The sequence below is a fragment of the Oncorhynchus kisutch genome, linkage group LG5 (genome assembly GCF_002021735.2).
Source record: "Oncorhynchus kisutch isolate 150728-3 linkage group LG5, Okis_V2, whole genome shotgun sequence".
NCBI lineage: Eukaryota > Metazoa > Chordata > Actinopteri > Salmoniformes > Salmonidae > Oncorhynchus > Oncorhynchus kisutch.
Window position 1 is genome coordinate 14915146 of NC_034178.2, and position 13988 is coordinate 14929133.

At 49.3% G+C, this 13988-nt stretch overlaps 1 protein-coding gene across 2 annotated transcripts in view; it reads right to left on the minus strand.

Moving 5' to 3' along the window:
- nrp2a (neuropilin 2a) overlaps window positions 1-13988 on the minus strand; it is a 79315-nt gene that overhangs the window by 22643 nt on the left and 42684 nt on the right. For both annotated transcript variants that reach the window (XM_020482697.2, XM_031824563.1), the window contains exons 8-10: window positions 7064-7208; window positions 5340-5689; window positions 5024-5168 (exon numbers count right to left, since the gene is read on the minus strand). In XM_020482697.2, the coding sequence (XP_020338286.2) occupies window positions 5024-5168; window positions 5340-5689; window positions 7064-7208 (640 nt within the window). The remainder of the gene's footprint in view (window positions 1-5023; window positions 5169-5339; window positions 5690-7063; window positions 7209-13988) is intronic.

Here is a 13988-nt window from a genome sequence, read left to right on the forward strand (position 1 = left end):
GTGAGATACACCTGCTGGAGCGCGTGCTACGGATGGGTGTTGCCATCGTGACCAGTGAGCTGAGATAAGGCGGAGCTTTACCTAGCATAGACTTGTAGATGACCTGGAGCCAGTGGGTCTGGCGACGAATATGTAGCGAGGGCCAGCCGACTAGAGCATACAAGTCGCAGTGGTGGGTGGTATAAGGTGCTTTAGTGACAAAACGGATGGCACTGTGATAGACTGCATCCAGTTTGCTGAGTAGAGTGTTGGAAGCCATTTTGTAGATGACATCGCCGAAGTCGAGGATCGGTAGGATAGTCAGTTTTACTAGGGTAAGCTTGGCGGCGTGAGTGAAGGAGGCTTTGTTGCGGAATAGAAAGCCGACTCTTGATTTGATTTTCGATTGGAGATGTTTGATATGAGTCTGGAAGGAGAGTTTGCAGTCTAGCCAGACACCTAGGTACTTATAGACGTCCACATATTCTAGGTCGGAACCATCCAGGGTGGTGATGCTAGTCGGGCATGCAGGTGCAGGCAGCGACCGGTTGAAAAGCATGCATTTGGTTTTACTAGCGTTTAAGAGCAGTTGGAGGCCACGGAAGGAGTGTTGTATGGCATTGAAGCTTGTTTGGAGGTTAGATAGCACAGTGTCCAAAGACGGGCCGAAAGTATATAGAATGGTGTCGTCTGCGTAGAGGTGGATCAGGGAATCGCCCGCAGCAAGAGCAACATCATTGATATACACAGAGAAAAGAGTCGGCCCGAGAATTGAACCCTGTGGCACCCCCATAGAGACTGCCAGAGGACCGGACAGCATGCCCTCCGATTTGACACACTGAACTCTGTCTGCAAAGTAATTGGTGAACCAGGCAAGGCAGTCATCCGAAAAACCGAGGCTACGGAGTCTGCCGATAGGAATATGGTGATTGACAGAGTCGAAAGCCTTGGCAAGGTCGATGAAGACGGCTGCACAGTACTGTCTTTTATCGATGGCGGTTATGATATCGTTTAGTACCTTGAGTGTGGCTGAGGTGCACCCATGACCGGCTCGGAAACCAGATTGCACAGCGGAGAAGGTACGGTGGGATTCGAGATGGTCAGTGACCTGTTTGTTGACTTGGCTTTCGAAGACCTTAGATAGGCAGGGCAGGATGGATATAGGTCTGTAACAGTTTGGGTCCAGGGTGTCTCCCCCTTTGAAGAGGGGGATGACTGCGGCAGCTTTCCAATCCTTGGGGATCTCAGACGAGATGAAAGAGAGGTTGAACAGGCTGGTAATAGGGGTTGCGACAATGGTGGCAGATAGTTTCAGAAATAGAGGGTCCAGATTGTCAAGCCCAGCTGATTTGTACGGGTCCAGGTTTTGCAGCTCTTTCAGAACATCTGCTATCTGGATTTGGGTAAAGGAGAACCTGGAGAGGCTTGGGCGAGGAGCTGCGGGGGGGGGCGGAGCTGTTGGCCGAGGTTGAAGTAGCCAGGCGGAAGGCATGGCCAGACGTTGAGAAATGCTTATTGAAGTTTTCAATAATCATGGATTTATCAGTGGTGACCGTGTTACCTAGCCTCAGTGCAGTGGGCAGCTGGGAGGAGGTGCTCTTGTGTATTGGTTCCGGACTTCCCTGAACAGTTGCATATCACGGGGACTATTCGATGCTATTGCAGTCCGCCACAGGATGTTTTTGTGCTGGTCGAGGGCAGTCAGGTCTGGGGTGAACCAAGGGCTGTATCTGTTCTTAGTTCTGCATTTTTGAACGGAGCATGCTTATCTAAAATGGTGAGGAAGTTACTTTTAAAGAATGACCAGGCATCCTCAACTGACGGGATGAGGTCAATGTCCTTCCAGGATACCCGGGCCAGGTCGATTAGAAAGGCCTGCTCACAGAAGTGTTTTAGGGAGCGTTTGACAGTGATGAGTGTCCAGGGCACAGCTGGGAGCTGAGGGGGGTCGGTAGCAGGCGGCAACCGTGAGAGACTTATTTCTGGAGAGAGTAATTTTCAAAATTAGTAGTTCGAACTGTTTGGGTATGGACCTGGAAAGTATGACATTACTTTGCAGGCTATCTCTGCAGTAAACTGCAACTCCTCCCCCTTTGGCAGTTCTATCTTGACGGAAGATGTTATAGTTGGGTATGGAAATCTCTGAATTTTTGGTGGCCTTCCTGAGCCAGGATTCAGACACAGCAAGGACATCAGGGTTAGCAGAGTGTGCTAAAGCAGTGAGTAAGACAAACTTAGGGAGGAGGCTTCTGATGTTGACATGAAGCCTCTTTCATGCATGAAACCATAACCATGTGTGTGAGGTGGATACTTTTGTTTCAAAGTAGATTTCTTCAAGATTACCGAGAAACACTCTGCGTGACCCTGATTTAGCCCGCTGCAGTAAAAGGTTCAAATAGTGCCCAATATGTCCTTGAAGACTGCGAAACAAAGCCTAAGAGAAACCTCCGAAGTTGATCTTGAAAGAAGACACGAGAGATACCCAGGCAGAGTTTTGTGTTCGATGCGTATGTGTGTGCATAAGTGTGTAAGAAATGAAACCAAAGAATGGACAGCAGAGAACAGGGGGGGGGGGGTTGAGAAACAGAAGAGGAGAGTGGAGGAAGAATGAAGAACAAAAACATTTACAGACCCACGCACTAGGCCTAAGGGTGGGAACAGAGAGAGGAGGAGAGAGAACAGAGCCATGTGTGGGATTTAACAGTGAGAGGGAGAGAGAAAGAGGATGGTGAGATAGTTGGGGGCAAGAGGAAGACGGAGGATAGAGGGAGAGCGAGTGAGAGACAGAGAGGTAAAGGAGAGAAAGAGAGGCGATGGGAGCAAAAAGGAGGGGTGTGTTACGAGGCACGGCCCTCCAACCCTCCTGTGTTACGAGGCACGGCCCTCCAACCCTCCTGTGTTACGAGGCACGGCCCTCCAACCCTCATGTGTTACGAGGCACGGCCCTCCAACCCTCCTGTGTTACGAGGCACGGCCCTCCAACCCTCCTGTGTTACGAGGCACGGCCCTCCAACCCTCCTGTGTTACGAGGCACGGCCCTCCAACCCTCCTGTGTTACGAGGCACGGCCCTCCAACCCTCCTGTGTTACGAGGCACGGTCCTCCAACCCTCCTGTGTTACGAGGCACGGCCCTCCAACCCTCCTGTGTTACGAGGCACGGCCCTCCAACCCTCCTGTGTTACGAGGCACGGCCCTCCAACCCTCCTGTGTTACGAGGCACGGCCCTCCAACCCTCCTGTGTTACGAGGCACGGCCCTCCAACCCTCCTGTGTTACGAGGCACGGCCCTCCAACCCTCCTGTGTTACGAGGCACGGCCCTCCAACCCTCCTGTGTTACGAGGCACGGCCCTCCAACCCTCCTGTGTTACGAGGCACGGCCCTCCAACCCTCCTGTGTTACGAGGCACGGCCCTCCAACCCTCATGTGTTACGAGGCACGGCCCTCCAACCCTCCTGTGTTACGAGGCACGGCCCTCCAACCCTCCTGTGTTACGAGGCACGGCCCTCCAACCATCATGTGTTACGAGGCACGGCCCTCCAACCCTCATGTGTTACGAGGCACGGCCCTCCAACCCTCCTGTGTTACGAGGCACGGCCCTCCAACCCTCCTGTGTTATGAGGCACGGCCCTCCAACCCTCCTGTGTTACGAGGCACGGCCCTCCAACCCTCCTGTGTTACGAGGCACGGCCCTCCAACCCTCCTGTGTTACGAGGCACGGCCCTCCAACCCTCCTGTGTTACGAGGCACGGCCCTCCAACCCTCCCACTGTGAACACAATGCTCTGTTCTGAACACCAGTGTGGCGTTCAACGACTCCGTCTCTCTGGGATCTCCTGCGTGTCCAATAAAGAGACTCCTGTGACAGATTGCATTAACACGGGGCTTTCACCTGGTCTCAATGACTTTTTACATGGGGCAGGGTTATAACGTCGGGACGGCGGCGGTGGGTGTAGCCTCAAGGTGAAGGGTTGCCGGTTTGAATACCAGCGCCTGCGTGTAGACCTCACAGCAGCAGCAGCAGCAGAAAGGGATGGGGGTGAGGAGGGAGCGGCAGAGGACAGCAAGGAGAGATGTAGGGAGGGGAGGAACGCAGCTCATTTGTCAGTCTTTCATGTCGGCCAATCCTGGGTGTGGTACTGAGGGGCGCTAGTCTGTTATTCTGACAGAGAGAGAGAGAGAGAGAGCGTGTTTGTGTCCTCTTGTTCCATGTTAATGGAGGGTTCTGGCCTTGTATCTCCTCTCTAATGGCGTAGTGAGTGAGTCAGAGAAGAGTGGGATAGAAAATGAAGAGGTCCACATCATCCTTACACCACCGAACGGGGCTGTGTACCTTGTGCACACACACACACACACACACTACAGTGTGTAGGTATTGAGACTTCAGCACAGAGGTTCTGTGTAGGGCCATTAGGAGCCATTGTCTGCTGTGTGTGTTTATGCGGATGTGTTGAACATTCTATTCAGGGTGGGAACAGAGAGAGGAGCCTAGAACCAGCTCAGGGGAGATGAGATGTGTGTGTGTACTGTGTGCTTGCAGCGACGGTGTGTGTGTGTGTGTGTGTAGGTGTTGAGCCCACTGTCTGGTGCTGTAACTCAGGCGTCCTGCGTAGGCCCGGTGAAAGGCAGTGAGAGGCCAGATGTGTCTACTGCCTCACATCTGGATAGCAGACCATACCAGCAGTGTGTGTGTGTGTGCGGGGTACTCTAGGGACCGATTCCTCAGAACCCGTCCAACCCTTTCTCCACTCCTTGAAACTTTAACCTTCACTCTTTCCAAGTCTCCCCTCACTTTTCCACTTGCACTTGCATTCCAACCCCCAAATCGTGTATCCAGTAGACTCACAGGTGATATATGGTATGCGCACGCCAGCACACTTTAAAAAATATATATATTTATGGAGTATTTTGACAGTTATGAAATGACAGAGAGGAGAAACCGCTTGAACGTTTGGAGCAGGGATTGAACCCGGTCTCCGGTGGGGAGAGGAGTGTACATGTGTCTAAGCCGGGAGTGTTATTGTTAGAACCGCGGGCTCAAGTCTTACCTGGCACGTCACAGCCCAGTATTTCCACTCTCATCCCGATCCCGGCAGGAGACCACCTCTCTGGATAGATCCTGATGAACTGGGCCAGGGTCTCCTCAAAGCGCCGTAGCTCAGGGGTGTCGTAGTGGGTATTCCCCTCAAATATCTGCAACACACACCGAAACAAAGCAGAAATATTGAAATCTTGATATAGATGATTGAAAGGAGTATAAAATCACACTTTAGACGGACACACACACACACACACACACACACACACACACACAACACACACACAACCCCCACCCTTACACATGTCCCCCTCCCCCACACCCACCTTGGGCAGGCTGGTCTTGCTGTCCATGACGTACCCCCAGTCCTTCCCGTTTAGACCGTGCGCCACGCGGTACTTCCTCACAAAGGCCCTGTTGTCCGTGCTGCTTGCCCCCTCTCCACCCCTCGCCCCCTGGGTAATGATCCCCCGGACCATCTTGGGGACACCCAGGTCCACTTGGAGCCACTCCTCCCCAGCCAGGGGCTGAGCGGGGCCGGGGAACCAGCCCGAGTGGCTGGCCACCAGGCGGGCGTTCCCCGGGGACCACAGCATGTCTCGAGCCGACGAGGCTGAGATCTGGGTGTCGGGGAGCAGGCCAGAGAGGAGGCCCTGCATCTCGGAACACGGAGCATCTGAAGTTGGGGAGGAAGAGGAGGAGGGAGAGGGACGAGGAAGGGAGGGGGGGCGGAAATGATTTATTGAAGAAAAAAAATCCTCTTTCTTTGGGTCAATGTCATACATTACACAAAACGATCACATTTCAACCCTCACATAAAGAAGGAGGGAGAGAAGGGGGAGGGGTTACAGGAGATGATAGAGGAGGAGGAGAGAGAGATGGAACTAGGAGAGAGAGAGGGCAGAAAGAGCGAGGGAAAGAGAGGGAGACTGGTCCAGGGAAGAGAGAGAAAGCGGTCGGCAGAGGAGATTAGCGAGGAAGAAACAGAGGGAGAAACAGAGGAGAGATGACCAGAGACAAGACGAGACGGAGTGAGACAGAGAGAGGAGAAAGAGAGGAGAGCATTAGTAGGGTTGACGGTTAAGAGTACACAGATCAAAGTTTCATGCTGTTATGTCACAGCACTAGCAAGGAATGTAAATGATGGATAAATGGCAACATAAATGTATGTGTGTGTGTGTATCAACGTGAGGTCATCGTGCATGTCTTCACGTGAGTATGTGTGTACCTGAACGGTTAGCACCACTTGCAATACTAGCTAATGAGTGTTACTCTCTCTCTCTCCCTCTCTGCGAATCACAGTTCAAGATTTACAAGTGAACAAGAGTGACATGAATGATTGATTGTGACCCTTTCTTGTGACATACTGCATCTGCGATATTGTAGAGGGGTTGAGAGAAAGTAGGTTGGTATCCCGACATCAAAAACAGTGGAAAGGGCAGGAGAGGAAGGGGGGAGAGGGGAGAGAGAGAATTATTCAGAGGTAGAGAAAGGAGGTTGATCGAGAGAATTGGAGTAGGTGGAGAGGGAGAGAGAGAACGAGGGAAAAGCAAGGACAGAGTATGGAATGAGAGAGAAAATGAAAGTGCGAAAAGAATGATCACGAGGGAGAGAGGAGGAACGAGAGCAGAAACATAGTAGAAGGATCGAGAGAGTGAGAGAAAAGACGAATACGGAGGAGGGAGGGATTGGAGACGCGCTGGCTGGCTGAGAATGGACTTTTGATGAGACTAATGCGCTGGTTAACGTCAGGAGTTCTTCTGTGTGTCTGTGTGTTGGCGCTCATGTTACTGCGTAGTTAATGCATAAACTGGCTGGCGTTTCTTCGAAGGGGATTTTTTACGTTTCTTCACTGACAAGAGCAGAAGATGCCGGAAACACATTTTGTCCCCCCCCCCCCAAAAAAGAGACTCTGTTTTGACGTGCAGTGGGACAGAGGATATAATGTAAAGGATGTCTCAAATATCTAAGGCAAAATAACTTAATCATCTCTTTTCCCGTGGCTCTCTCTCTCTCTCTCTCACACACACACACACACACACACACACACCTATGATCTGACAGCCGTAGAGTTCAAAGCGCAGGGCAATGCCGTTCTTCCAGCTCTGAGGCCGGATGCGTACGAAGCGCGCCAGGACCGGCTGGGGTACGCGGTTCAACACCACCTCAGACGGGTCTGTGTTAGCATGGAACATCTGGAGAACACACAGAGAGGGGTATGTGGTTAGACTTTTACACCAATCGAAAGATACCGCACACATTTTATACCACACACAAAGGCCAAAGACTGTTGTTGCCCTATGCATCAGCCGGCGTGATGGGGCTGAGTGAGTGAGTGGCACGGTGAAAGGAAATGATTGCTGCACTTGATCTCGTGACCGTAAATCGCTCTGGATAAGAGCACCTGCTAAATGACCAACATGTAAATGAGAATTCAATCGGTGTGCTGCAGGTGTGTGGAGCTAGGAGGTGTGCTGCAGGTGTGTGGAGCTAGGAGGTGTGCTGCAGGTGTGTGGAGCTAGGAGGTGTGCTTGTCAAAAAGAGGGCATGATGTCCTCACATTGCAAACAATCATCTTGGGAAAAGTGAAGAAGTGTGCGAGCAAGTCAGAGTAAATGTTTCAGCTACATACTATCTTCAGTTCTCTCTCTCTCACTCTCTCTCGCGCTCGCTCTCTGCCACACACACACACACACACACATCCATAGCCCGCAGTGTGAGTCTCGCTTCGCTGCACACACACAGAGCCACAGCTAAGCACAAACAACCTAAACACAGATCCAATGACACCCACCCAGCTGTCTGTCTGTGTTTGTGGGGCAAAAGGTGAGGGCTGGTAGGGGTTTCGGAAGGGCAGACACACACACACACACGCACACACACACACTCCCCTTCCCACACCACGCACGCACACTACCACCCTAGGGGGACTAAACAGTGGACAGAAATGCTCGAGGGACATGACAGGGCAAGGTCGGACAGGATTGGGTGTTCTGTAAAAGTAACAGGATGTCTCTGCAGGAGGGCAGGACATGACCAAGGACAGCTTCCTGTGGCATCCGCCCCAAACGTCCGCCCACAAACGTACGCCGCCCTCCTTCACACCTCCCTTCCTCTGTTGACCCCTCAGGGAGAGAGGTTAGAGGTCAGAGGATACATGTGACTATGGGAGAGGAGGATCTTCCTGTTCACGGGAAGGACACAGACAGACAACAGACAGATCATGCTCGTGGGAGGAGAGGAACAAATGGTGAGAGACGGTCTGACTAACCTCATGTCCGATCCCTCTATCTGGCCTGGAGGTCGTCCACCAACCCCACCCCATCAAAACACCTCTCTCTCTCTCTCTCTCTCTCACACTTATTTCTGTCTCTCACTCACTCTTTCCATCGCTCTCCCCCATCCTTCTCTCCACCCTCTGTCCATCTCCCCCTCATTGCCTGAAACCACAAGGCTGTCCTCTGGCATGCGATAACACACACACACACACACACACACACACACACACTTCGATAAGAGGAAGTATGAGCCCTAAACTCACTGCGAGTGACAGTTATAACGGTTCATTTACAGTTAGAACAAGTTTGGACTGTCCAACTCCAGATATAAGAGGAACTCAAGAGGAAGAAAGGACCGGTAAAAGCTTAATATCAGTTAAAACAGACACTGACTGTGTTCCAAATGGGACTCTATTTCCTATGTAGTGCACTACATTTGACCAGGGCCCTAACAAAGGCAATAGGTTTCCATTTGGGACAAAGACACTGTAGAAACACATATTGTGGCCCAAGATGCACCAGATGGACAGCCAGGCGTTACGCCAACTGACCACAGAGGGTGCCAGAGCTACAAGGTTTAATAAGGCTTATTTAAAGCAATGTTTTTGCATGAAATGCAGGCCTATTGTCATACGCAATGTAGGCCTATAGTCAAATAATTGAATGTGCTTTCAATCTGTCTCTTTTGCTCTTCTCCTTTGAGTTTGGGTCTATGGCCATTCTCTTGATTTCCCTCTCTCTCTTTCACTCTCCATATCTTTCCCTGTCTTTCCTTCTCTCTCTTTCACTCTCCATATCCTTCCCTGTCTTTCCCTCTCTCTCTTTCACTCTCCATATCCTTCCCTGTCTTTCCCTCTCTCTCTTTCACTCTCCATATCCTTCCCTGTCTTTCCCTCTCCCTCTTTCACTCTCCATATCCTTCCTTGTCTTTCCCTCTCTCTCTTTCACTCTCCATATCCTTCCCTCTCTCTCTTTCACTCTCCATATCCTTCCCTCTCTCTCTTTCACTCTCCATATCCTTCCTTGTCTTTCCCTCTCTCTCCCTTTCACTCTCCATATCCTTCCCTCTCTCTCTTTCACTCTCCATATCCTTCCCTCTCTATCTTTCACTCTCAATATCCTTCCCTCTCTCTCTTTCACTCTCCATATCCTTCCTTGTCTTTCCCTCTCTCTCTTTCACTCTCCATATCCTTCCCTCTCTCTCTTTCACTCTCCATATCCTTCCCTCTCTCTCTTTCACTCTCCATATCCTTCCTTGTCTTTCCCTCTCTCTCCCTTTCACTCTCCATATCCTTCCCTCTCTCTCTTTCACTCTCCATATCCTTCCTTGTCTTTCCCTCTCTCTCTTTCACTCTTCATATCCTTCCTCGTCTTTCCCTCTCTCTCTTTCACTCTCCATATCCTTCCCTCTCTCTCTTCACTCTCCATATCTTTCCCTGTCTTTCCCTCTCTCTCTTTCACTCTCCATATCCTTCCCTGTCTTTCCCTCTCTCTCTTTCACTCTCCACATCCTTCCCTGTCTTTCCCTCTCTCTCTTTCACTCTCCACATCCTTCCCTGTCTTTCCCTCTCTCTCTTTCACTCTCCATATCCTTCCCTGTCTTTCCCTCTCTCTCTTTCACTCTCCATATCCTTCCTTGTCTTTCCCTCTCTCTCTTTCACTCTCCATATCCTTCCCTCTCTCTCTTTCACTCTCCATATCCTTCCCTCTCTCTCTTTCACTCTCCATATCCTTCCCTCTCTCTCTTTCACTCTGAATATCCTTCCTTGTCTTTCCCTCTCTCTCCCTTTCACTCTCCATATCCTTCCCTCTCTCTCTTTCACTCTCCATATCCTTCCCTCGCTCTCTTTCACTCTCAATATCCTTCCCTCTCTCACTCTCCATATCCTTCCTTGTCTTTCCCTCTCTCTCTTTCACTCTCCATATCCTTCCCTCTCTCTCTTTCACTCTCCATATCCTTCCTTGTCTTTCCCTCTCTCTCTTTCACTCTTCATATCCTTCCCTGTCTTTCCCTCTCTCTCTTTCACTCTCCATATCCTTCCTTGTCTTTCCTTCTCTCTCTTTCACTCTCCATATCCTTCCTTGTCTTTCCCTCTCTCTCTTTCACTCTCCATATCCTTCCCTCTCTCTCTTTCACTCTCCATATCCTTCCCTGTCTTTCTCTCTCTCTCTCTCTTTCACTCTCCATATCCTTCCTTGTCTTTCCCTCTCACTCTTTCACTCTCCATATCCTTCCTTGTCTTTCCCTCTCTCTCTTTCACTCTCCATATCCTTCCTTGTCTTTCCCTCTCTCTCTTTCACTCTCCATATCCTTCCTTGTCTTTCCCTCTCTCTTTCACTCTCCATATCCTTCCCTCTCTCTCTTTCACTCTCCATATCCTTCCTTGTCTTTCCCTCTCTCTCTTTCACTCTCCATATCCTTCCTTGTCTTTCCCTCTCTCTTTCACTCTCCATATCCTTCCCTCTCTCTCTTTCACTCTCCATATCCTTCCTTGTCTTTCCCTCTCTCTCTTTCACTCTCCATATCCTTCCTTGTCTTTCCCTCTCTCTCTTTCACTCTCCATATCCTTCCCTGTCTTTCCCTCTCTCTCTTTCACTCTCCATATCCTTTTTGCATGAAATGCAGGCCTATTGTCATACGCAATGTAGGCCTATAGTCAAATAATTGAATGTGCTTTCAATCTGTCTCTTTTGCTCTTCTCCTTTGAGTTTGGGTCTATAGCCATTCTCTTGATTTCCCTCTCTCTCTTTCACTCTCCATATCTTTCCCTGTCTTTCCCTCTCTCTCTTTCACTCTCCATATCCTTCCTTGTCTTTCCCTCTCTCTCTTTCACTCTCCATATCCTTCCCTGTCTTTCCCTCTCTCTCTTTCACTCTCCATATCCTTTTTGCATGAAATGCAGGCCTATTGTCATACGCAATGTAGGCCTATAGTCAAATAATTGAATGTGCTTTCAATCTGTCTCTTTTGCTCTTCTCCTTTGAGTTTGGGTCTATGGCCATTCTCTTGATTTCCCTCTCTCTCTTTCACTCTCCATATCTTTCCCTGTCTTTCCCTCTCTCTCTTTCACTCTCCATATCCTTCCCTGTCTTTCCCTCTCTCTCTTTCCCTCTCCATATCCTTCCCTGTCTTTCCCTCTCTCTCTTTCACTTTCCATATCCTTCCTTGTCTTTCCCTCTCTCTCTTTCACTCTCCATATCCTTCCCTCTCTCTCTTTCACTCTCCATATCCTTCCCTCTCTCTCTTTCACTCTCCATATCCTTCCCTCGCTCTCTTTCACTCTCAATATCCTTCCCTCTCTCTCTTTCACTCTCCATATCCTTCCTTGTCTTTCCCTCTCTCTCTTTCACTCTCCATATCCTTCCCTCTCTCTCTTTCACTCTCCATATCCTTCCTTGTCTTTCCCTCTCTCTCTTTCACTCTTCATATCCTTCCCTGTCTTTCCCTCTCTCTCTTTCACTCTCCATATCCTTCCTTGTCTTTCCTTCTCTCTCTTTCACTCTCCATATCCTTCCCTGTCTTTCTCTCTCTCTCTTTCACTCTCCATATCCTTCCTTGTCTTTCCCTCTCTCTCTTTCACTCTCCATATCCTTCCCTCTCTCTCTTTCACTCTCCATATCCTTCCCTGTCTTTCTCTCTCTCTCTCTCTTTCACTCTCCATATCCTTCCTTGTCTTCCCTCTCACTCTTTCACTCTCCATATCCTTCCTTGTCTTTCCCTCTCTCTCTTTCACTCTCCATATCCTTCCTTGTCTTTCCCTCTCTCTCTTTCACTCTCCATATCCTTCCTTGTCTTTCCCTCTCTCTTTCACTCTCCATATCCTTCCCTCTCTCTCTTTCACTCTCCATATCCTTCCTTGTCTTTCCCTCTCTCTCTTTCACTCTCCATATCCTTCCTTGTCTTTCCCTCTCTCTTTCACTCTCCATATCCTTCCCTCTCTCTCTTTCACTCTCCATATCCTTCCTTGTCTTTCCCTCTCTCTCTTTCACTCTCCATATCCTTCCTTGTCTTTCCCTCTCTCTCTTTCACTCTCCATATCCTTCCCTGTCTTTCCCTCTCTCTCTTTCACTCTCCATATCCTTTTTGCATGAAATGCAGGCCTATTGTCATACGCAATGTAGGCCTATAGTCAAATAATTGAATGTGCTTTCAATCTGTCTCTTTTGCTCTTCTCCTTTGAGTTTGGGTCTATGGCCATTCTCTTGATTTCCCTCTCTCTCTTTCACTCTCCATATCTTTCCCTGTCTTTCCCTCTCTCTCTTTCACTCTCCATATCCTTCCTTGTCTTTCCCTCTCTCTCTTTCACTCTCCATATCCTTCCCTGTCTTTCCCTCTCTCTCTTTCACTCTCCATATCCTTTTTGCATGAAATGCAGGCCTATTGTCATACGCAATGTAGGCCTATAGTCAAATAATTGAATGTGCTTTCAATCTGTCTCTTTTGCTCTTCTCCTTTGAGTTTGGGTCTATGGCCATTCTCTTGATTTCCCTCTCTCTCTTTCACTCTCCATATCTTTCCCTGTCTTTCCCTCTCTCTCTTTCACTCTCCATATCCTTCCCTGTCTTTCCCTCTCTCTCTTTCACTCTCCATATCCTTCCCTGTCTTTCCCCTCTCTCTCTTTCACTCTCCATATCCTTCCTTGTCTTTCCCTCTCACTCTTTCACTCTCCATATCCTTCCCTCTCTCTCTTTCACTCTCCATATCCTTCCCTCTCTCTCTTTCACTCTCCATATCCTTCCCTCGCTCTCTTTCACTCTCAATATCCTTCCCTCTCTCTCTTTCACTCTCCATATCCTTCCTTGTCTTTCCCTCTCTCTCTTTCACTCTCCATATCCTTCCCTCTCTCTCTTTCACTCTCCATATCCTTCCTTGTCTTTCCCTCTCTCTCTTTCACTCTTCATATCCTTCCCTGTCTTTCCCTCTCTCTCTTTCACTCTCCATATCCTTCCTTGTCTTTCCTTCTCTCTCTTTCACTCTCCATATCCTTCCCTGTCTTTCTCTCTCTCTCTTTCACTCTCCATATCCTTCCTTGTCTTTCCCTCTCTCTCTTTCACTCTCCATATCCTTCCCTCTCTCTCTTTCACTCTCCATATCCTTCCCTGTCTTTCTCTCTCTCTCTCTCTTTCACTCTCCATATCCTTCCTTGTCTTTCCCTCTCACTCTTTCACTCTCCATATCCTTCCTTGTCTTTCCCTCTCTCTCTTTCACTCTCCATATCCTTCCTTGTCTTTCCCTCTCTCTCTTTCACTCTCCATATCCTTCCTTGTCTTTCCCTCTCTCTTTCACTCTCCATATCCTTCCCTCTCTCTCTTTCACTCTCCATATCCTTCCTTGTCTTTCCCTCTCTCTCTTTCACTCTCCATATCCTTCCTTGTCTTTCCCTCTCTCTTTCACTCTCCATATCCTTCCCTCTCTCTCTTTCACTCTCCATATCCTTCCTTGTCTTTCCCTCTCTCTCTTTCACTCTCCATATCCTTCCTTGTCTTTCCCTCTCTCTCTTTCACTCTCCATATCCTTCCCTGTCTTTCCCTCTCTCTCTTTCACTCTCCATATCCTTTTTGCATGAAATGCAGGCCTATTGTCATACGCAATGTAGGCCTATAGTCAAATAATTGAATGTGCTTTCAATCTGTCTCTTTTGCTCTTCTCCTTTGAGTTTGGGTCTATGGCCATTCTCTTGATTTCCCTCTCTCTCT